Source organism: Ahaetulla prasina, chromosome 5, assembly GCF_028640845.1.
Source record: "Ahaetulla prasina isolate Xishuangbanna chromosome 5, ASM2864084v1, whole genome shotgun sequence".
Classification (NCBI taxonomy): domain Eukaryota; kingdom Metazoa; phylum Chordata; class Lepidosauria; order Squamata; family Colubridae; genus Ahaetulla; species Ahaetulla prasina.
The window spans coordinates 87,094,220-87,119,073 of NC_080543.1; the positions used below are offsets into that span (position 1 = coordinate 87,094,220).

At 33.9% G+C, this 24,854-nt stretch overlaps 2 protein-coding genes across 6 annotated transcripts in view; both read right to left on the minus strand.

Moving 5' to 3' along the window:
* The window catches only part of CLCN4 (chloride voltage-gated channel 4), a 47,609-nt gene extending 44,048 nt beyond the window's left edge, over positions 1–3,561 (minus strand). The window contains exons 1-2 of one of the 2 annotated variants that reach the window (XM_058186918.1): positions 3,366–3,444; positions 1,033–1,184 (exon numbers count right to left, since the gene is read on the minus strand). In XM_058186918.1, the coding sequence (XP_058042901.1) occupies positions 1,033–1,176 (144 nt within the window). In that variant the 5' untranslated portion in view covers positions 1,177–1,184; positions 3,366–3,444. Of the gene's footprint in view, positions 1–1,032; positions 1,185–3,365 lie in introns of both variants that reach the window. The other variant, XM_058186919.1, reaches the window with a different exon arrangement.
* Positions 3,562–8,241: 4,680 nt separating this feature from the next.
* WWC3 (WWC family member 3) overlaps positions 8,242–24,854 on the minus strand; it is a 105,557-nt gene continuing 88,944 nt past the window's right edge. For all 4 annotated transcript variants that reach the window (XM_058186917.1, XM_058186916.1, XM_058186914.1 and 1 more), the window contains exons 13-23: positions 23,848–23,922; positions 22,859–22,945; positions 22,319–22,511; positions 21,267–21,434; positions 20,565–20,716; positions 19,583–19,739; positions 18,639–18,803; positions 17,630–17,722; positions 15,419–15,649; positions 12,779–12,906; positions 8,242–11,764 (exon numbers count right to left, since the gene is read on the minus strand). In XM_058186917.1, the coding sequence (XP_058042900.1) occupies positions 11,698–11,764; positions 12,779–12,906; positions 15,419–15,649; positions 17,630–17,722; positions 18,639–18,803; positions 19,583–19,739; positions 20,565–20,716; positions 21,267–21,434; positions 22,319–22,511; positions 22,859–22,945; positions 23,848–23,922 (1,516 nt within the window). In that variant the 3' untranslated portion in view covers positions 8,242–11,697. The remainder of the gene's footprint in view (positions 11,765–12,778; positions 12,907–15,418; positions 15,650–17,629; positions 17,723–18,638; positions 18,804–19,582; positions 19,740–20,564; positions 20,717–21,266; positions 21,435–22,318; positions 22,512–22,858; positions 22,946–23,847; positions 23,923–24,854) is intronic.

Genomic DNA, 24,854 nt, shown 5'->3' on the forward strand with positions numbered 1-24,854 from the left:
TATTAAAATAATTCTTATTTAGCAACAGCATTATCTGCATAAAAAAATATGCATGTTAATTTCCTTAACAAAACATCTCTAATGTCATCTCAAACACTCACGTTGTGACCATGGCTTTGGAATAACAGAGTTGGAAGGGACCTTGGAGGTCTTCTATTCCAACCCCCTGCTTAGGCAGGAAACCCTACACCACTTCAGACAAATGTTTATCCAACATCTTCTTAAAAACTTCTAGTGTTGGAGCATTCACAACTTCTGGAGGCAAGTTGTTACCCTGATTAATTGTTCTGGCAGGAAATTTCTCCTTCGTTCTAAGTTGCTTCTCTCCTTGATTAGTTTCCACCCATTGCTTCTTGTCCTATCCTCAGGTGCTTTGGAGAATAGCTCCTTACACTAATGTTTGATAAGGCTTTATTTCAATTGCTTCTAAGGGCAAAGAATCAATAAGCCAGAAATCTAAAAAAAACATTATTCATGAGAATGACCAAGTTGACCATTCAAACTCATCTAGAAGTGAAGCTGGAAATATATATTCCACGCCATGTCAGTTCCTTAAATCAGTTTTCCATCCTATTGCTATACAAGTAGTCCTCAAATTATGACCATAATTAAGCCCAAACTTTCTGTTGCTAAGCGAAACATTTGTTAAGTGAATTTTGTCCCATTTTAAAACCTTTGTTGCCACACTTGTTAAGTCAATTACTGCAATTGGTAAATTAGTAACACGGTTGATAAGTGAACCTGGCTTATCCATTGACTGCTTGTCAGAAGGTCACAAAAGGTGATCGCATGACCCTGGGACACAGCAACTGTCATAACTATGAGTTCAGTTGGCAAGCATCTGAATTTTGATCATGTGATCATGGGAATGCTGCAGTGGTCTTAAGTATGAAAAAAATTTCAGTGCTGTTGTCACTAAATGAACTGTTCTAAGTCAAGGACTACCTGTATTTCAGGCTTATAACTATTAATGGAATAAAATTAAAAAGCAATCACTTTAAACAGATATGCCAAGTGTTTATCTTTATTTACCTTTCTATGTCTGTCTGTATCCCGAGATTTCTCCCTTAACCAATCAATGGTATGAAAGTCTTCATAAGTGCCAACATCAGGAAAAGGTTCATCCAAAAAATCCATCAGATTTCCAGAACCATTCATATTTCCTGCATTAACCATATTAGAACCTAGACAATGAAAAACAGGAGCAATATTGTATGTTTAATATTAAGACATCAGCATTTCTTTTACATCATGCTTACACCATCATATACATCAAACCCTTTTCTGCAAAGAAGAAATTACTTGCAATATGATAAAGTAGGGGTCCCCAACCCCCGATCCATGGACCAGCACCAGACTGTGGCATGCCAGCAACTGGGCTGTGCAATCAAGTGAAGCTCCATTCGCAGGATGCAGGCAGCACACAAAACCAGGTCCTCTCTAGTCTGTGAAAAAAGATTTCTCAGGGTTTTTCCCAATCTTCTGATGCCCAAAAGATTGGGGGCCGCTGCTATAAAGCATGCCTCGCATGCAGGTTTAGTAACTCAATAAAAACTTGAAAGATGAGGACAAGAATTTTCCAATAGCCAATTATTTTAAAAAACAATATCCAGATTAATTCTTGGTAAACTGAGAATGACTAATATATTTAATAAGAGATTGAAGAGCCAATCATGTGCCTGACCAATGGCATTAGAAAGATGTCTATGGAGATTCTCAGTCATTCAGGTCATGGTTGTCCCAAAAGTACTTTTTCTAAACGGCAACTAGCACATTATTTACCTAGCTAATGGTTGAACCTTCCTTAAAGTTATGGAAATTTTCCTTTCTTCTTAAATTTTGCTTAAATTACAATAACATAACACCAAATAAAAAATCAATCCACAGGAAAGTTCAGAAAACTCATCAAATGGTATGAGGTACAACAAATCAAAGTGCGGGTTTTTTTCAATATAAAGATAATACTACTTTTATTTGTCCTGCTGTTTTAATGTTCATTTATGTCTCTGTGGATTATTAAAGCATAGTTAATCCTGAGTGGTTACATCAGATTAATGATAGTGTACTAACTGTGTAATTTTACAGACTGAGTTATTGTGGAATTCCTTAAGTAATTTTTTCTTAAACAATATATTAAATATGTTTCAGTTGTATGCTTAAAAATAAATACAACTTTCGTTTGTATCTTCTTTGCCATGTAGTCTACAGCATATGCAAAACAGCAATCTTCCTTTTTTGGAGGTGAATGAAAATTGTAGCTATATCAGGTAATATCGTGACTGAGAGCAATCTTAGGCTTACATAGGATAATACAATCTTTGTTATAAAAAGGAATTTGGCAGGGGTGGGGTGAACACATGGTCTGTTTCAGCTATCCGATATTAGACAATGCAACATTTTTGGTAATAAAAATGAAAATTATTTTTTAAATCTGTGATTTAAGATTTTTAAATGATTTGTTTGAATTTTATTCTGCTTGACATCTTAAACTATAGAGGTTTTTGGAAGAGAAAATAAAGCATAGTCATTTTTTGCTTGCAGTAGAAAAAAAAACAGTGCTCAGAGCTGTACAGTTCTGTTTCGACAAAATTATTAGAGAACTGCCTGCCTTTTTAATTAAACCACAGGTAATACTTTCTCTTTATGTAGACAGATTTCACCATGGCACTTTGAATGGTACAGAAATTGAGAATTCTTACTACTTTCTTGCAGTTATTCTTTATTCGATTCATTCTACCAAATACTAGGTTACATATTATCCCATTCTTCAACACGTTGTAAAAATATCCGTATCTTAATATTTCCTTTCACATAAACTGATGGTGGAACATACTTCTTACCTACTCCAAGGAAAAAATAATGAAATAGGCAATTTAACACTTCCTTAAGCAAGCCATTCAACTGAAGATTTTTTTTCAGTGAGCTCCCCAACAACAAATGAAATGGAATTTCCACATGAATTATGCCAGAAATTTAGAGTTATGTTCCCTTTAAAACAAATATTCTCCGATATTGTGGAATATTGCAAAGAGCCAGTTCATGTATCTGAACACAATTGTTTCATTCCAGCCATTTGGACAGAATGAAAATACAGCTTCTTGCATACTAAAAAGGTCACATTAAGGCACAGACAATTGTTGTCTTTGTCAGCTTTAAGACCTCGTTTGACAGCATTATTTTTAAACTTCTCATCTGAATGTCTGGAGACCCATCAAACAGCCTCTACACCTGCCGGCTTCTGATTTGTAGAGGCCTAATATAATTAGGATTTATTTGTAAAGCCCTCCTTTGACAATGGTTGATTTCAGAACGATGCCCATGAAAAGCTTAAAAAAATAATGAAATAGAACATGGTCTTCTCTTACCCGCAATGCAACATCATTTAGTTCTGCTCTAAAGATCCTGACAGCATCCTTTCTTTGTTGGTATGTCTGCAAAGGCAATGATGTCATATAGAGGAAGCAGCTAGTCACATGACTGCATGCCACATTGGAGAACTGCTAGAGAGGCAGGCAGACGGGCAGGAACTGAGCTCCTTCAGGATTAAGCAAATACTCCTACATCTTCAGAGCTGGGAGGGAGGGAGGGCTTTCAATTAAAAAGTATTCTTATCCAGAACAAGTGCATTTTCTTTGCTTAAAATAATAGAACAGTGGCTATGAAACTAAGTGGTATTTTATTTAGGACTGATTCATGACAAATACAAAAAAGAGAAATAAAGGCTATTTGTATTTTCCTGAGATTTCATAGAACGATAGGGCTTGAAGGAACCCTGGAGTCTTCTGGTCTAGAATCCATAACTCTGGGAGGCAAACTGTTCCATTAACTATTCTCACTTTCAGGAAATTTGTCCTTATTTCCAGGTTGCATATCCCTCTTGTGATCTTCCACCTGTTGCTTCTTGTCATGCCCTCAGATACTATAGAGCAGGGATCTCCAACCTTGGCCACTTTAAGCCTGGAGGACTTCAACTCCCAGAATTCCCCAGCCAGCTTTGCTTTGAAGTCCTCCAAGCTTAAAGTGGCCAAGGTTGGAGACCCCTGCTATGGAGAATAAATTGACCGATACTTGCCTGGGACAGCCTTCAAGTACTGGAAGACTGCTAGGACTTCTCCCCTAAGACATTTTTTCATTAGGCTAAATGTACCTACTTATCTTAGCCATTCATCTCACAATTTAGCCTCCAGAACCCTTATCATCTTTGTTGCTCTTCTCTGCACCCTTTCTAGGGCCTCAGCTTCTTTTTGGTATCGTGGTGACCAGAACTAGACACAGTATTTCAAGGTGGCATCACTAATTCAATATAGAGTAGTGCTATCACTTCCTGAGATTTTGATGCTATCCCTGTTCATGCAGTTTAGGGCCGTGTTGACTTTTTTGATGGCTGCAACATATTTCTCATACTTAAGTGATAGTTTACTAGGACATCTCACAGGCATTATGTTGAGCCAAGTATAACCTTACCTGTACTTGTGCATTTGGATTTTCCTGCCTAAGTACAAGACCTTATTTTCTCACCACTGAACTGCATCTTGTTGGATAGAGCCCAGTGCTCTCTTCTGTCAAAATCCTTCTGAATCTTGAGTTTCTCTTTCAAACTGCTGGCAATCCACCCCCACCCCCACCCCCCGTTTGGTGCCATCCATGAATTTCAATCCCCTCATACAGTATAGGTAATTTATGAAGATTTTGAAGAGCACTGGGGCCAAGACAGAACTTTGAGGTACCCCATTGCATGCTTCCCTCCATGTAGTTGTGGTTCCATTGAGGACTACACACTCAATGTATAGTGTAGTTGGTCAGCTAAATCCATTTGGTGCTGGTAGTTTATCCCACATAGTTTTATCTTCCCAAGAAGTCTTCTTTATCGAATTTTTTGGGCATTTTTTTGGATATTATTTTGGCAGCTGCTGCAGTGTACAGCAGCTGTCAAAAAAGCCAACATAGTTCTGGGCTGCATAAACAGAGGGATAGAATCAAGAACACGTGAAGTGTTAATATCACTTTATAATGCCTTGGTAAGGCCACACTTGGAATATTGCATTCAGTTTTGGTCGCTACGATGTAAAAAAGATGTTGAGACTCTAGAAAGAGTGCAGATAAGAGTAACAAAGATGATTAGGGGACTGGAGGCTAAAACATATGAAGAACGGTTGCATGAACTCGGTATGTCTCGTTTAATGAAAAGAAGGACTAGGGGAGATATGATAGCAGTGTTCCAATATCTCAGGGGTTGCCACAAAGAAGAGGGAGTCGAACTATTCTCCAAAGCACCTGAGGGTAGAACAAGAAGCAATGGGTTGAAACTAATCAAGGAGAGAAGCAATTTAGAACTATGGAGAAATTTCCTGACAGTTAGAACAATTAATCAGTGGAACAACTTGCCTGCAGAAGTTGTGAATGCTCCAACTCTGGAAATTTTTAAGATGATGTTGGATAAACATTTGTTTGAAGTGGTGTAGGGTTTCCTGCCAAAGCAGGGGGTTGGACTAGAAGACCTCCAAGGTCCCTTCTAACTCTGTTATTCCAAAGCTTGGAATAAATCTTTCATACTTGGTGACCAACTCAAATTGGATCCTGCAATAGCAGCCTTAGTTTATGGGGTCTATGGGAAACTGATGTGGTACTTGATTTTTTTTTCTTAAGACATTTTAACCTGTAATAAAAGTACTAACCATAATTTATAAATGAAAGCAAACAGCAAGTTAAATTATGTTCTTCATCAAAGATCTTTATGATAAATTCTTCATATTCATGTAAGTTTGGAAGGAGTCTCAAGTGGACACCTATTCCTGCAACCACCATCAGATGTTTAGCCTACACCTCGGCAGATATTTTGAGCAATTATTTTTACCACAACTAAGTTGAAATATGTAAACTTAGGAAAGTAAAGCACGACTCAGTGTATAAAAGGAAAACACTGGATGCACCTGTCAAGTGCCAAATTATTGTGTCAAGATATAGCTCAGCATTGCTCAGGAACAACTTTCATGTCAGTAAGAATTGTCCCTTTGTTTTCTTTATATTTTTATCTCCTATTTCAGGAACTATCAATTTAATATACTAAGCATAATGATAGGCTCACAGTCATTGTACTACAAACTTCTGGAGAGCACGATTTGACTGTCCCTGTATAGAAAGCAAATGTAGATGTCCAAAAGTTGTTAACCAAGTTATTTTTTCTATATAGAATGTGTTAGACAGTCATCAAAGCTATGCTTTCCTGACGGCTAAGAGGCTTTTTCAACACTTGGGGGTGAGGGGCACCACTATCTGCATACCTGAAGCACCAGCAATCATATCCAACCATGCATTTTCAAATCTATTCCATAACTCTGCACAGTTGACTGTATATATAATTAGTTTCTGTTTTAGATGAACACCTCATAGTTTCTGTGCACATATATTGCAAAAATCGGACTAACGCCACAATGCACCTAATTGTATTTTAACATGTTAAAGGTGAGCAGGGATATTTTCATTCTGGGAGTGTTTAAAAAATATTTTTAAATGGATTCAACTTAAAATGTAAAAGCAAGAGCTGAAAGGCTTCTTGGATGAGAAGTGAAACGTCTTCAAAGAAGAATCAGAAAGTCCAGTTGCCTCTTGAAAAAGCCCCTGTGGGACAACGATGACCTGAATGACTGAGAATCTCCATAGACATTTAAAATGCGAACCAATCTTGATACAAAAATGAAAAATTCCTGTATTACCATTGATTTTCAGTGATTGAGTCTTCAGATAGCTTTAAAGGTTGTATGTTTTTGTGGACTGCCAGCCCTTTTGAATAGCATTTTTGAAAAACTCAATAATTTACATAAATTTTAAAATAATGTCTAGATGGTTTGTCTGTCTACTTACAAAGGATTCATGCCTGAACTCTAATAATAGTCCAGATAATCTGGTTCATCTATGGCACTCGGTAATTGATCCCTCATCCTCAACAGTAACAAAGAACAGTTGGAGAACTCTCTGGATCCAGAGGCTTACTGAAGGACTCCAACAGCTTCCTTCAAGACTTCCAGCCATAACCCTTCTCAGGGTTGTGGCTGGAAGAACTGTTGTCAATTTTCCAAATCCACAGAATAACTCCCCCTCCATTATACCAAAAAGGCACAAAGGACAAGGGTCTAGACCACAGACTGCAGAGGTCATCCTGAGTACCTTATCCACTTTCTCAGAAGTTACAGGGGGAAAAAAGTCCACATAACTTGGCAAGTGGTTATCTCAATTACTACTATAGATCCTGCACAAGTGGAGTCAAGACTCAAGTGAAACAGGACTTTATTAGTGATAATTCTAGCAGCCAGGGGGAAGCTCTTGGAGCTGCTGTTTTCCAGAAGGAAAGTTATCATCCTAAAAAGCGCTCCAAGATGACAGACCAACATCCCCACCTTCATTCTGTCAGGTTTTGGTAATGCACTCCTGGTATGCCTTCTTATCACCAGATCATGAATCGGGATAGCTTCATTACAGATAATGTGTTTACTAGCAACACCTTGAGGCCAATACAATTACAGGTCCCAGGGAAGGGCTACTAGTAAATATCAAGTTCATCCCACTCCCAATAACTTCCAATACATTCTAATTCTACATTAAAGGTAGTCCTTGATTCACAACCACAATTCAGACCAGCATTTCCATTGCTAAGCAAGGCTGATGTTAAGTTGGTCTTGTCCAATTTTACAACTTTTTTGCCATAGTTGTTATGCAAATCACTGCAGTTGTTAAGTAAATTATGCACTTGTTAATCAAATCTGGCTTTTCCCATTGACTCTGCTTGTTGGAAACCAGCTGGGAAAGTCACAAATAGCAATCATGTGATTCCAGGATGCTGCAACCATCATAAATGCATGTCAGTTGCCAAATACCTGGATTTTGATCATGTGACCATGAGGCTGCTATGATAATCACAAATTCCTTCATCCCTACCTAAATGGCTTTCATAAAGCAGAATGGCTGACATTATAAAAACGGACATAAGAACGTTATGCAGAAAGTATTTTATAAGCAATGTAACAACCATATATGTATATATGTATGTATTGTATACTAGTCAATGTCACTAGATGTAATGTGCATTTTGGAATAAAAACTATAAAAGTGTAATGTAGCTAATCCAAAACAAGTAAAAGCTTTTATAAGATCACTTGTTTTGCATTTTGCAAACTCATAATAACTATATAAACATTAGCTAACATTATGTTAGTTAACTGTAAAATAAATGCACAACATGAAGACTTTATAGCAAGTATATTTTTATTAATTTCACAGAATACTTTTCAAATACAAATGACAATCATTCAGAAACAATGACAACATTAAGGAATGAATACTGTAGAGGATAACATACTGTAATAGTATTAATGTGGGCAGTCATGTTCTTATTTCCCCCAAACAAATACTGAATGTATACTGCATAGTCACTATAACTATTATCCACTAATATCTTTCTATTTGGGATCCCAAACACATTTTCTGTCCAAAAAACATGTATTCCATCCATCATACACACAGAAGCTGGTCACAACTGGACCTAACAGATGACAAAATATTTATACTGACTGCTTTTTATCATAAACAATTAGTACAACACAGGTGACAAGGCAGTGCTTCATATCAGAAGTAATATTTTTTTTCTTCAGATTGGGTAGAAAAAGCCCTTTCTCAGATATGTTTCTCAAATGGATGAGAGCAGAGGTCCCCAACCCCTGGTCCACAGCCCAGTATCAGGCTGCGGAAGGGGTGGGTGAGCACATGCACACATGAATATGAAGCTGCACTTATGAAAGTGGTACACATGTGCACAAAACCATTCCATCTCCCCCTGCCCCGTCCCCGCTGCCTCCACCAGTCCACCAAGCCAGAAAGATTGTGGACCGCTGCATTAGAGGCCAAATATATTGAATTATGCAGCAATGTAAGATTAACCCATGATACCAGCTAATATATAAAACTATGTTTAAGAATTTGATCACCTATTTTTTCATTATTCTTCTAATCCAGTTCCACCCATTTATTCCTGTATGTTTCGGAGATAAATTTTTTCAAACACTTTTGTAATCTACTATCACACCCATAAGAATTTTATTAGAATGGCACATTTTCATTTAATCATGCCAACCAATGGGCAAGTGTATAGCATCCATCATTAATTATTTGATTTCATGTAAGTTCTTGTTAATTTAATGAGTTTATGTTGTCATACTACGCTTACAGACATCATATGAAGCCAGTGAATTCACTGGCTCTTATTTTTCAGCAGTGCTGAACTTTCTTTAATCTGGATTTTAAAAACTGCCCAATGTAGGATTTATAACACTGCCCAACTCTACAGAATACAATTTAATGGTTACTGTTTCGCGAAACATTATTTCAGATTTGATAGAAACTGTTGATTTATTGCGGTTAACAAGTTTCTTTGTTATCTGGCTTCCTATAGGAGATGAAGAGGCCAAGGGAGGGTGTCCTCAATCTCAAGTCCCTCATGACCACAAGATATCTAAGTCCACCCCACCTTCAATTTCTCTGACTTTTATCTACCACCATTTGCTTTGACCTTTAGTAGTTCAGATTCTTGTAGAGAAACACAAATAAAATAAGCATACGATAAACCTATATTCATTTGAACTGCCTGGACTCCTAATTTCCTATGCTTGACACTTCTTTACATCATTGTTAGATTTTTTAACCAAAAACGTATTTTTGATTTTATAGTATCCTATGTTAAAATTGCATTTCTTATTAACACCCCCAAGGTATATTTTATATTATATAAGAGCATAATTATTTGGGTAACTGAAGCTGAATATAACAACATAATAAACAACATTGCGTACATTGCAAGACATAAAAGTGGCTTTCTCAGGAATTTAAGGTGACAGACCCTTAACTGTAAAAATCTATGAGAAAAAACCCTAAAAGGATTTTTTTAATCTCCAAAGCAACGGCATTCCACTGAATAGTATAGTTTTCAAAGATAATATTGAATTATATTAGCTCATATGTTTAACATCTCTACCTTAATGTTGAGTCAAAATATCACCACTGAATAGCTTAAATAACTATTAGCACTGGGAAGGAACAGTATTTAAAATTTCCCATGAAACAAAAGGGCAGAAGAAGTTGCCACTTTATAAAATTGGCATTATAATTTTCATAAAGAAAAATAAACTATAATAATATAAATGTAAAGCAATGAACCAAGAAAAAGTCCATTTAAGAATTTGACAATAAAAACAGGTAACAAATATGCTATTATCATGATAGTAGCATTTTTGTGGAATATTAATTCTAGGAATAGTCCATGTAGTAATTAAATTTGGTATAGATATGGAATTTTGAAAAGACCCATCTTTAATTAAAACAAACAAGCCTTTTCACTAAAAGGATGTGAAAATCTGAATGTATAAAAGTGGTATCTGGTTTAGAACTAAAACAAAAAAAAATATTTTGGATTTTTTATTGTATATAATAATATTAGGATTAACCACTCTCAAAATTCGTAACACTTTTCCTGAGATGCATTAATTCAATAATCTATATGTCACAACCTCCTCAGACACAACCTTTATCTAGACATAACATATGGCTTTCGGCTGTATTGGTTAAAGATTATAGGAGATAAAAATCTAATAAATTTGGAGTTCGAAAGACAGATGCCTTTTTTTCTGGATGAATTTGAGCTTTTTTTGTGTGTGAAATAATTAAATTTGGGATGCAACGCTTAAAAGGAAATGTATGGAAATCACAGTCCTATGATATTTGAAGTTTTTCCTAAATGAGTTCCAGACTAATTTCCATAACAGTGAAACTGTCCACATATTACATTATTTGTATAGTTCACAGAAAATTATTTTCTTAAAACAACAGCTAAAGAAAAATCTGTCACCTTCTTCCTTCCCTCGTTAAACTGAAAAATTAGTTAAAATAACAAGATACACCTGACACAAATAAAATAAGAACAATCTACTAGTGCACAATAAGAACATGCAGTCACACTCTGCAATGTTTCAGTAACATTTTCACTTTTTGAAAAAAACCCATCGCAAATGATGTGTAGCTACAGATAGTGCCCGAAGTACATTATATTGTATGATGCAATATAAATCGGTAAAGCTGATTTAAAAAGTACAAATTTAGAGTATTTTCAGTTCAGCTATCAGAAACAAAACCTGTTCAATGTTTCCATTCTACTGTATGACGAACACCAAGTAACAAAATTTATGTCATTTAAAATACATCTTAAAGTAAATATTTTCCTTCAAGGAAAACACATTACTATAAATAAATTACAATACAGTGAATTTTCCTGAACTCACTTTGTTTCTGCCTTCCAGCCCTTAAAATAAAATAAAACAGCAAAAAAAGAGAAGAAAACCACCCTTACACTTTCTGACATGATAGTCTTTTTTAATATAAAATAAGTTGTTTTCAGAGAAATTAGTTTCACAGCAAGGAAAACCCAAGCCTTGCTGCAGTCACTATTAAAAAATATATGTGTGTAAGTGTATCTATTTGTGTATGTGAGGTGTGTGTGACTGTGTGTGTGTGTGTATACACACAGTATATATGTATACCTTTCTATTTTTTTTTTACAAAATGTGTATATTAATCATCTTTGCATATTTTTTAAAAATAAACTTAAGTAGTTCAATAACTTCATTTTAAAATAAGAAAAGGCAGATAAATACTTCATTATACATCATCAGCTGGCAGAGGTGGGACATTGATCCTTGGCCTTGTAAAAAATGCCATCTTCTCCCTGTCATATATGGGGAAAATATTGTACAATTATTTTATAGTTTAACTCATTTAACAAACAAGCAGAATATTATATCATTCTCTGAAACCAACTCCTAAAGTAGCAACGTAAGACTAGAAAAATTATAAATGGGTATTTTGGATGTCCTCAATCCTTCTCATATTTGCATAGTCCCACTGGATGCTATCGTAATTACCTCAGAAACTGCACCCAATGTATTTGCACAATTAAGCGTAATCTATGAGACTTCAAGAATCCAGGCAAGATGAAAAAATTAAATCAGACTTCAGATTCCAAAATCCCCTCCCTACAGGTATTTTTAATGGTTTATCTTTATGTGGCTGTGTGTACAAATATGTGCAAGTATGAAAACCAGGAGATTTAGTATAGTACTAGGAGCAGGAATGGCTTGGTATTACATTTCCCCTCCTTGGGTGACTCAGAATCACTCAGTCTTGGCCTGAAGTATCTTGATTGTATCATAATGGAGAAAAATTAGCATGAAACATAGGATATAAATACGGAGAGTTTGTGTCTGTGTGCATATGCATACATTCTTTGTTTACATAAAAATATCATTAGCTAAATATGTACAAAAATTTTAGATTCATTAGTACTTATAGAACTGAATTTTATTTTATATAATTTATCTGCTTATATCTAAAAGCAGATGCATAACAGGGTCAAATGTGAAAGTGTACCATGTCTGATAAGAGCTGTACTCTAAAAGTTTTAGATCTATATTCATTAATCCTGTAATTAAGGGAAAGCCTGTAATTTTTCTCAAGCCTAGTGATCAATAAAATGGTAACTCATATTTAGGTTTTATCATTTCAGATTAGAAATGGAAAGTCTTTTATTTTCATTCATTTTCACTTTTTATTCCATTTAATCTATGTTCAGAAGGAAATAGTATGTGTAGAAGAAATAAAATAAATGAGTGCTCTTTCCAATTATGACATTAACTATCATTAAATCGTTTCAAAATAATTTAAACCTTTCTTAATAGTTTACCGGAAAGTCTGCACCTGAAGAGGTTCCTTTTGATTTTGACCACGCAGTTGGTATACTTCTTTGGAAGCTTTTTTAAGCAATTTTTCAGCTGCTTGTTGTTGACGATGCTCAAATTTTGTTTGCCTTGTCTAAGGAAGCAATTAATTTCTTAATTTATTTATTGAATTTATACCACAAATTTATCTTGATATAATAAGCAGTCTAGGTAGCTTATAACCATTCAAACAACTACATGAAATATAAAACATTATCCCACTAAAATCAATGTAATCCATTTGAAAAAAAATCAGCAAAATTACGAACTTTGGCAAAAGAGAATTCTTTTCTGTCATTTTCCTTAGAGTGCAGTTTGTAGCCTGAGACTTACACTAGGAAGCAACCAAGACTATATGACTTCCAACACTGATGATATACACTGGTCTAAGTAATTAGGCTGGTTCATAGTGAGAGCCACAGTCCCTCAAATAGTAAAGATCTAAATTGCTATGGAGTTTTAAGGTCAAGACCAGCTCTGTAAATTTTTCTCAATAAGTTACTGACAAGTGGCGACCTTTAAGTACAGCCATCATGTAATCCCTGTATCTTGCACATTGTTATCTGATACTATTTGAGACATTTCGGAAGGGCAGTATTGAGGAAAGAACATTGCAAAACAAGATGCATGTATCCATGGTTAGGTCAGACTGGTTGACAAAGGGTCATGCTTGGTACACTAGCAGAAAGTTACATGTATGCCATTTGAAGCACAAATGCCACATGCAAATTAAATGACAACTGGGGGTTCCTGGAAAATTCCCAAATGGTTTTCCAGGGAAATGCCACCTCATCCAAAATCAGCTTCACTTCAAACCTCAAGTTAAGCTTTTTCCTACCAACAATGCCTTCAATATTTTCTAGATTTATTTACTTATTTAAAGCATTTATATGGTCAGCCACTCACTTTCAGTAACTCTAGGCAGCTTACAAAAAATAAAAATCCAAAGTACAAACTGTAAAAATAACAATGCCCCCTTTTTATTTTCTAGATTTAATATCATCTTGAAACAAGTCAAGATTAACGGACCTTTAATGATATCAATTTTTTTAGTGGGTTATGACATTCAATATTTAGTAACTGTTTTCCTATTTAAAAAATGGAGTGACTTTTTTCTTGCCTCCTGAGCTTTAAGGAAGTAACTGTTCCTCTTTAAGGAAGTAACAGCTGGAAGAAGGGTGCCATTCAAAATGATTGCTATCACCTTCATGGCATATGGCTGGTTATCTAAGGGACTGCTTATCTTTGACTGTTTCTGCCCATCCTATATGATTGGACAAAATGGGTATGCTTTAGGTCCCATCTATCATCATCTATTAGACAATGTCATCTATTGCAACTTTTCTGCTGCAGTGCCCACTGTCTGGAACAGCATTTCTCCTGCCCCCGAGATCCATACAGTTCCCACTCTGACAATATTTAACAAATCCTTGAAAACCTGGATTTTTACCTAGGCCTTGTGATAGGATAGGTGTCAATAGCATTTTATTGATGAGAAGGAAATGGAGGTTTTTTTTGGTTAATTCTTCTTTTTAACTGCTCTTACTATTTTAATATGTCGTACAGCTCAGAATCTTATATAGTTGGGTGGCCTCTTAAAGTTAATAAATAGATAAATAAATGAGCACTAACTTGGTTTAAAATGCATAGAAAGACAACAGTATGCAAATAAGCACATCAAAAGAATAGACATTTCTTCAGCAATTTGTCTAACAGAGTCATTCCTAATATCAACTTTTCCTAATTGCTTCCTATGGGCCTAAACTCCTCTTAGACTATATATCAATGGAAAATACAATCTCACTCTTTTTTTTTTTGCAAGCAGAACTGTTACGATTAAAATTATACTTACTGTTAAAGCTATATTTAAGATATGAAAATGCATGAAACTGCTAGTAAAAAAATTCATCCTCCCAGAGAACAATATAACACAAATTCAGCTATCCTTTAATCATTTTGATACAAATCTCTATTTAGGAATTTAGGATATAGATCTGAAATGTATACATTACTAGATGTAAATCCACCTTCTCAAACATAAAGACTATCTTATGTTATCTAAAAAAAATTATGAATCCAAATAGACTTCTAAATAGCTCCACATATTTTTTTAAAAAACATCTTTAAACATTAAAAATCTGATAAAAACATATTTTTATCAGACCACTTCAATGTAAGTGCTCATGTAGCTTGACACTGGTTTATTTTCTACTTCTTCGTAAGTGCAGAAGCAATTTTCCACATACTCCAAGAATGGTTTGTTTTTTAATCTTATTTCTGGAGCGTTCCATACCAGTAGACTTAGCAACAGATATGAATGACTGAGAAAGAGAAGAGAAATGCCCTATTTTATATTTTAAGGGAGGGAGGGAATATCTAAATCAACTTCTTCCACAAGTAAAAATCTGCCTAAACAATTTAAGTCCTCTTTTTTTCCATTTGTTGATACAATAGCATTACTTCACACTGTTAAATTATTTATATTTGCTCTTCAATAATTTATTAAATATTTATAGAAATTAAACATTATAAATCTGATTTCTGTTATCTCATTGCTGTATGAACAACAAAAACAAGCTGTACTAAATGTTCAGATGATTCCATACCTGCCTCTCTGCTTCCTTCAGCAAATTTCGGAATCGTTCATCACGAATGACCCAGTGAGGCAGATCAGTTTGACCACTAAGCTGGGCATCCTCCAGACGCTGCCGTAATTCTCTTAGAATAGATAATTCCTCATTTAAGTGTCTCTGCCTTGTTCTTGATGCCTGAAGATCCAGCTCCAGGTCTAGGGAAGTCCTTTCCATAAGATCAGCCAAAGATGATCTACATGAATGCTACAATAATATAACAATTATGGCAATGCCTCTAACTGTCTTAGAAAGAACTATAAGGCTCTAAACTATTTCACAAGTAAACAACTGTTGCAAAATGGTGAGGAAAAATAATAGGAGAAAATTGATTCAGTTGTGTTCAGGCAGAAATTGGTCCACTATAGGTTAAATGGGACAACTTTAAACCACATTTACACAATTAGGAGTTGGCACATATTCTCTTCACCACGTCTTACATTAAGAATGTTTTCCTTTCCTTCTTAGTTTAATTTTATATTTGCATTTGTACTGACATAATCCCAATTAAAGCTAACACGAATTTATCATGAAATTGCTGAGATTAAATTTCAAGAAATGTTGAAGCAGTGGAAGAAAGCTCTCTTTACTTGAGACAAATGAAAATTTCAGAAAAACTAAAATATGATACTTTACAAAAATAAAGTCACTGCATTACTTGATTTGTACATCCAATGTATACAGTTGATAAATGAACCCATATCATAATTTTAAAGTTAAAGTGATACATGTTATTACATACATACATACATATCTTTTAATTTTTTTACTTCAAGTTGATACACTTTAAGAAATTAAGCATTTTTAATGTCTGCCATTTAGGAGAAACCAGCAGACAGGTCCAGTTTTAAAAACAGTTTATCTATGTTATAGTAAAAACATATTGAAAATGGGAAAGGAACCAAGGTTCAAAGTACATAATATACTATACCATAGGAATTTTCCATTTTATTTTTTAATCTGAGGTATTACCTACTGTTAGTTTCAGCTTCTATTTATCCTTATTTTAATTGTTTTATGCCTTATAAAAACTGATTTTTTTATCTATAATGTCTACCTATTCCTATTTGGTTTCTAATTTGGTATAAATATTTATTCTTAATATTTATTCTATTATATGCACTATTTAAAAAAGTGTTAGGAAATAGTTTCTATTATTATTCCATATTTTTTTTCAGAAAACGAAAGAAAATAGGGGGGGAAACCACAATCCTTTGTATGCCTGCTTGTAATCCATGTTGCAAATGGATGGATAAAATTTTATTTCTGATTGCTTATATTTGGCATAATATTTATCATCAACCTTCCTTAACTTGAGTATCTAGTATGGCAGTTAAGCATTCTCATTTGGGTATATAAGCAATAATTATTTGGCTTGCAAACGTCAAAATGAATTTGCAAAAAACACTGACATTACAAAAAATGTTAAAACATGCACTACTGTTCTTCAACTGTGATTTTTATATAAGACTTGTCTTTCTCAGTCTGATGTCCAAGCTAGCTTCTGTATGCAGCTAACAAAGAGACTTTTTGAATCTTCTTGATACCAATATTAATCAAGACATTATCTAGCTACTGAACATACCGTATATACTCGAATATAAGCCGATCCGAGTATAAGCCGAGGTCCCCAATTTTACCCCAAAAAACTGGGGTAAACTGGGGACTCGAGTATAAGCCGAGGGAGGGAAATGAGGCAGCTACGGTCAGGAAAGCCTCCTCCTCAGCCGAGAAGGCTGGCTCCCGCCCGCCCTCTCACTGCACCGGCAGGGCTTCCCAGCTAATGCAAAGCCCGCCAAGTTTGCACCATCCGGTATAATGTGAAAAAAGAAAAAAAAAAAACTGGTATAAGCCGTATATACTCGAGTATAAGCCGAGGACGTTTTCAGCACAAAACATGCTGAAAACTAAACATTATCTAGCTACTGAACATATATTAAAATAATCAACTCAATAAAAAGATGTGGTTATCATCTAGCCTTCTTTTAACAATGGCAGGGTAATTTACACAAAGTAATGAAAAGTCTAGTCAAATATATAATAAAAATGTTAGTATCAACAATAAAAGGATTTATATGCAGCAAATAAAACACAGCAACAACTAATGAACAACATTATTCAAACCTTTATGATTAACTATATGAGCATAATATATAACATTTATCATAAGATCACACTATTAAATACCTGCTTATAACGCAGCGTGCGCCTTTCCAAAGTATTCCGTATAAAAGGTGACTTTCTTTGCAAAGTGGAACTGTCGCTATCACTACGATATAGCTGACAAAAAGATTGTGAAACATTGATTATAGTCAATATTAATACAATTTAAAGTTTAAATACAGTAATTTTATTATAGTTATCCACATTAATTTGAAATGTTTTCCTTTAGATAATCTGAAAGCAAATTTTAGTTTTATCATTCCTGTATTGTCTATTATTGATTTATCAATAGCAACAAAAAACAATATTTTTTCAAAAAAAAATTAAAAATCAGTGAAACAATTGAATTGGAAATGGATGCAATTCTGCCCACATCTATATTTTTCCTTATTTGCAGGAATCCCTTTGTCTGATCAGCTGAGGAAAATGACTTTTGTCCTATAGGTGTGGCACAATTAAGGAATGATATTTTCAGAAGCAGATTCTGCCGTAACTTTCCCATGAAAAATTTCATCAGCAACACTGGAAAATATAAGCAATGCTTGTTACAACAGTGAAAATTGTTAGAAGGAAGAATATAGACAGTTGGGCAAAATATAGACAAAAATTACCTGTAATGTAACCTGTGCTATGGATTAATACATAATACTTGTTAACTAAATTATGTTTTGTGCTTTGGAAGAATGTCCTTTGTATAAAAAACCCATCGTCTAAAATAAAACAATCCAGATTTTGACAAATCTGCAATGGCATTGTCCTTCACCATTCTGGTTAGAGCTGATATGAGCTGCAATGCACAGGCATGAAGAGGATAGCAAACTCTATACACTGACTTGTTCAAATCTTAACAAGTATCCAGATATTCCATTGCACTTATAGAGTAAAAAAAAGCTTTTGTAGATAGCTTGGCTTGTATTAATTAATGGGAAAAAGTTCCTGAAAATATGTATTCTGCTGATAGATCATTTACACCAATTTTAGACAGAATTATTTAGCATTCCAAATGACTTTTGCTATGAAATTTTCTACTCACTCGGCAAATATATTGACTTCGTGCACCAGGTGAAAATGTCTGTGAGCGAACAATAGTATTATTACGAACAAATGCAGAACCACGGGAGCGACGGCCTAGTCTGTTTTTATGAGGCAAAACCATTTCTTCAGGAAAAAGATCTTCTGTATTAGTCTCCTTGTCCACCTACAGTAGCAATCAAAATCTTAATACTTTTTTTTTAAGGAATTTTTTTTAATTTTTAACAAACAAACATACATAAAATCATCATCAATCCAAATACATTGTGTCGATGGGTTGATCCCCAATCCTGTGTGCCCATATACATTCCAATTAATTTATCTAAACTTACATTTTATCAGTATGATATGTATCTCAACTATAATCAAATAATTTTTAATTAATTATAACGTGTCATTTTCTCGTTTAAAATCAACTTTCCAAATTAATATTATACATCTTCAAGTCCATTCCCTAAAAACAATTATATAGTTTAAACATTTCCCTATATTCTAACCTTTCTTAATTCCTTTTAACATAATTCCCCTTCTAACCATTGATAAAAGAGATCCCATATAGAATTGTTTATCCTCTTGTTCTCTAATTTCTAAAGTCAATTTACTCATTTCTGCGCACTCCATCATTTGCCTAATAATTTCATCTTGCGATGGTAATTTTTCATTTTTCCAATTTTTAGCAAACACAATCCTTGCTGCTTTCAAAACTTTTACAATCAAGTATCTCAATTCTCTACTAAAATCTTAATACTTCTGTTCACAAAGAAAGCACAAGTATTTTAGGGAATAATTTTAAAGTAATTAGTCCATTACTATACCCTACTTATAAAAAAAATCAAATTCAGAGTACTTTAGAAAGAAGAAAATAAACATTCATGATTTAAATAAAAACTCCAGACTAAGTCCCATAAAGATTTAGGAAAAACTATAACAGTTATATTTACTTGCCTTTAAAGTTGGAGCCTGAATTTTTCCAGAAATACACTGATCCGTTTCAGAGGCAAACATAGGAATCTGCAATGATTCACCACAATAGGAGTCTAAGTGATGACTGGACTGCATGCAATTACTACATCCACTATCAACTGATTCTGCTTGCCAGCTTCTGTAGAGGAAATATTTTAAACTCTTTTACTGATTATTCAATTTATTTTATGAAATTCAGTAACTGGTGATCTGAATCTGATCTGAGCAACAGGCAACTTAAGAGAAAAACAGAACAGCCAAACCATTTAAAATCAGCCAACAAGGGGTAAGAAATTCTTGTATTTCCATATAAGAGAAAATAAGATTTATATATTGGATAATAAACGAAATCAGTCAATTGGAGGCAGACAATATAAGCCTTTCCTAGGAAGATATTCAAGTGATGGCCCTCATAACTGAAAAGGTCTTACGTTGTAACCACAGCCTTACTATACCTGGCAGAACAGGTCAGACAGGTTGATTTCTATATTGTATTTTACTGCATCATAATCCTAACAAATAAGCAATCTTTGTTTCTAGACTCCTCAGATATGGAATCAAAATCAAAAGGACGGGTTCTTTATGTTCACAGAAGTATTTACTGCTTACATACTGTATATATTTTTCAGATGTATAGAATGCTATTTATTCTATGTTTAAAATTTTGTTCAAATGTGCATGAACTCATGTTGGCTCAGAAAAGAATATGGATTTGTGTACTCCTTAAGTTCAAAACAAAGGCTAAAACATTTTAAGTCTGTTTCAACTACAAATGCTTAAGTTAGGATACTTCCTACAATAAAGAGGGCAAGTCATGCTTATGATTAATTGAATATATTTAGGATTCATGTCAAAATATCAAGCATCAGAAATGGAATCAACTTTAGCACACTAAATATGGACATACATGGCTGCCCAATTTCTGCACATTCTTATTGTATGCATTCTTCACAATAAAAAGTACCTTTCTGACACAGCTTCTCCTTGATCTTCTTTTTGCTCCATCTGCTGTATTTCCTCTTCTGTGTACTCCAGTCTTACTCTCTCCTCTGCAAGCTCTCTCTCCACAGCTTCCAGTTGAGCTGTGGTCCTAGCTAAAAGAACAGTCACAGCATCCTAGAGAAGATAGGACAGTTCAGATTGAATTACTCCCATTTTATTTATATGTGAGCGGGAATTAATATTTTCAAAACATAATAACAATGACTGAGTTCATATGTGCCAAAAAGGTCTTAAATTAACCAATATGCAATATATTCTACACTTTGGGAAGTTCTCATAAGTAAAGGTTGCCATTGCTTACTGAATTCCAAAAGGTATCCCTTTCTGCTGTATTTTTTCATTGTCCTACACTGTTTCCAGAACAAATAGGCTAGAATTTCTTAAATTCAGATCTCAAATATAGCATGTAGAATGATTCATACACTTCAAAATAACCTAAACATGACCAGACAAGTCAAAATTGATGCATAGACAGAACATACTCACACTTTTAGCATGACCAGCAGATCAATGCCAGTTAAACAGTTCCACTGATAATAAAGAAGTTTCACCAATGCAGCTTTTTATCAATTGCCTCATTTATCTAGCATTTCAGACATATCTTCTTTTAGTATCAAGTATCACATAAACATAGAAACACAAGAAAAATTATATATGACTATACCATTTTCATTATATTTTTATTTTCAACAGAATGAGAAGCACTTTCTTCACGCTTAGGTTGTTCTTTTTTTTGTTCACAATCTGAACCAATGAAGGTCTGAACAGGATACCAGCAAAGCTGCATCTCACTAGCACTCTCATAGTTAGCTAGGCTGATCTGAGCAATGCCCTGTGAACATATCAATGCAAAATGCGTCAATGTATCATAGAAAACATTTCTATTACAAAAGTATTTCTTTTAATTAAAAAACATTAGCTTCAGTATTTAAGGAATTCTCATCAAATTCTGTGTGAGTAGCCTCATTGCCTACATTTCTGTATACTGCACAAATCAAAGAGAGAGCTGTGAAAATATTTACAGACCCCTCACATCCTGGACATAAACTGTTTCAACTCCTACCCTCAAAATGATGCTATAGAGCACTGCACACCAGAACAACTAGACACAAGAACAGTTTTTTCCTGAACTCCCATCACTCTGCTAAACAAATCATTCCCTCAACACTGTCAAACTATTTACTAAATCTGCACTACTATTAATCTTCTCATCATTCCCCTCACCCATCTCCTTCTACTTATGACTAACTTTGTTGCTTGTAACCTTACGATTTATACTGATATTGTTTCTTGATTGCTTATTTGTAGCCTATGACTATCATTAAGTGTTGTATCACTAAGTGTTAAATTTGTACTCTATGACTATCATTAAGTGTTGTAAGTTTTGTACCTTGATGAAGGTATCTTTTCTTTTATGTACGGTACACTGAGAGCATATGCACCAAGACAAATTCCTTGTGTGTCCAATCACACTTGGCCAATAAAAATTCTATTCTATTCTATTCTATTCTATTCTATTCTATTCTATTCTATTCTATTTCTTTACAGATATTTCACATCTAATTCTAATAAATTAGCTTTGATTTTTCACTAGTTGATAGGGATATGTAAAACATTTTCAGTGTAAAATGTTTCCAGCTCAAAAAAAAACTTTGTTAAGTTTGAATCCTTTGCTTCAACACATTCTGGAACATTTCAGGGAAAGGAATCTCTTACCAATAATTCTTCTTGTTGGTGCTGGCCAAGTGAACAAATGTAAAGTTGCAGCGCTTTGAGTTTTAAGATATTTGATTGTACAGGAATCTGAAATACTTCATTAAATATTAAAGAAGCCTGGAATTCCAAAGCCTTAGAACAATATGTGGTTGTGGTGCCTGACTCAACAGATGGTAAGTATATTCTCACATGTCTGGAAAAAAAGAAAAACTCCTATATAGTAGAAGTATCAATAAAATATATGAAATATATGTAAATATATTTTCTTTTTCTTTTTAAATAGTCATTACAGCATTGCACTGAAAAGGCCTGTAATTCTTTTCCATGTGCTAAAGCAATAATATTTGGGAGTCAATATGATACAAATGCTGGCAATTCTGGATGCCTGCAAGTAGTCCTTGATTTATGACCACAATTTGGACAGGAATTTCTGTTGCTAAGAAATGCAATTGTCACTTGATGGTACATAATTAATCACATATCTTGTCATTTGATAGGATTAAAAAGAGAGTGTTAGAATAATGTATAATCCCAACGTACATTTTACAGCCTTCTTTCATGGCAAAGCCAGTAAAATTCTTCAGCTGCAATACATGGACAAGGAGACATTCACTTCCACTGTCATGCCTGAAAAATAAGATATTAAAAATAAAAATTATTAAAAATAATTATTACTAATTTAATTTAAAATTCCTCTTCATTTCAGCAGAAGTATCTGATATAGCTAGCAGAACCTATGAGGAATTCTAGTCCATTCTCACAAATCTGGGGAACTGATTAATTTGGCCATTTAAAGATAGTATTTATGTGATGATCCATAAATTCTGGATGTACTATTCTGGGCTAGCTGGGGATTTTCTTTTAGCCCCATAATCTTTTTCCCCCCATAAATTAAAGCAGTAATAATAAGATAGCCCAGAAGATGTACATTCACTACTCACAAGTGTTCCTGAATGTTTATTTTATTTTTTTAATATTTTTTTATTTGTTTGTTTGTTTATTTATTTATGGAATTTATATTGCTGCCTATTCACACATGGCGACTCAAGGCGGCTTACAGAATATAAAACCTCAAATGAAAACAAAAAAACTAATAAGAGTCATATAATAAATTAATATAATAAAATCATATATAATATGCCACAAAGAAAAGGGAGTCCAACTATTCTCCAAAGCACCTGAAGGTAGAACAAGAAGCAATGGGTGAAAACTAATCAAGGAGAGAAGGAACTTAGAATGAAGGAGAAATTTCCTGACAGGTAGAACAATTAATCAGTGGAAAAACTTGCCTCCAGAAGTTGTAAATGCTCCAACATTGGATGTTTTTAAAAAGAGATTAGATAACCATTTGTCTGAAGTGGTGTAGGGTTTCCTGCCTAAGCAGGGGGTTGGACTAGCAGACCTCCAAGGTCCCGTCCAACTTTTTTAAATTATTATAATATGATATAATATGATATAATGAGTATAATAATATAATAAAATGTCTGTTTTGGCATATAATTAATACTGACCAAGGCATATATACTCACAGAAATCCAACCTGCATTTTGGGCTCTTCATTAGTGACACCATCATTGTAAAGTGATTCTTCAACATCTTCATTTCTATATATGAATTTTAAAAATTACGGTAATAACTTATCACTACAGTTGTACTCTGTCATCATATAATACCATAATACTACTACTGTATAATATTAAAATAATACTAGGTAATAAGTACAAAAAAAGCCTTCCTCTGCTTTCTATATTATGACAAACATTCATCAAACTCCAATCTTAAAGACATTGTTGAATTCTATGGCATGTAATAAGATCACATGTGATTAACCTAATGTCTAAACTTTATTTACTGGCAACTACCACATATGGTTATTTTGCAAAAAACAAAACAAAATTAGTATGTTGATGCCCAGATATGCAAGATAAGCATCAAAAGTAATTTTAAACATTGAGGCATGTGCTATTCCCAGTTTTAAATAGGTACAGGTACAAAAGTTTAAGCTACTTTAACATCCTCAAGGTACTCTTCGTTTTTGTATTCAAAGCAAAGTTGCTTGTATTCTATGTACTAATATGTAGTGTTCTGGTCTATTATAACTAAATTTTGTTATAAAGTTTTAGTGCTAGAGCACTAAAGCATTACTAGATAAAATTATTAAAATTTCAATGGATCCAACACAATGTTTCCTTACCCTCTCATAAAGTGGCAGCTCTTCATTTTCAGCTGCTATTCTTTTCTTCTACTTTTAATTCATTTATTTTTCTTGTTTAAATTCTACTCATTTTTAAAACGTAAAAATATTTTAAAAATAAATTTCCAAATGCCTCTTAACTAGCATTAAAAGAGAAGAGTTTTTCTCTTCTCTTCTCTTTCTCGTATTTCTATGTAGTTACAATGCTCAGTAAACAATAAAAAAAATTTAAGAACTAAATTTAAAAAAACTACTTTGTTAAAAGATTTTATTTGCCATTAATCTTCATCAAGTATTTTCGAGGGGAATTTTTAAGGGGAATTAAGTATAATTCCATTTTAC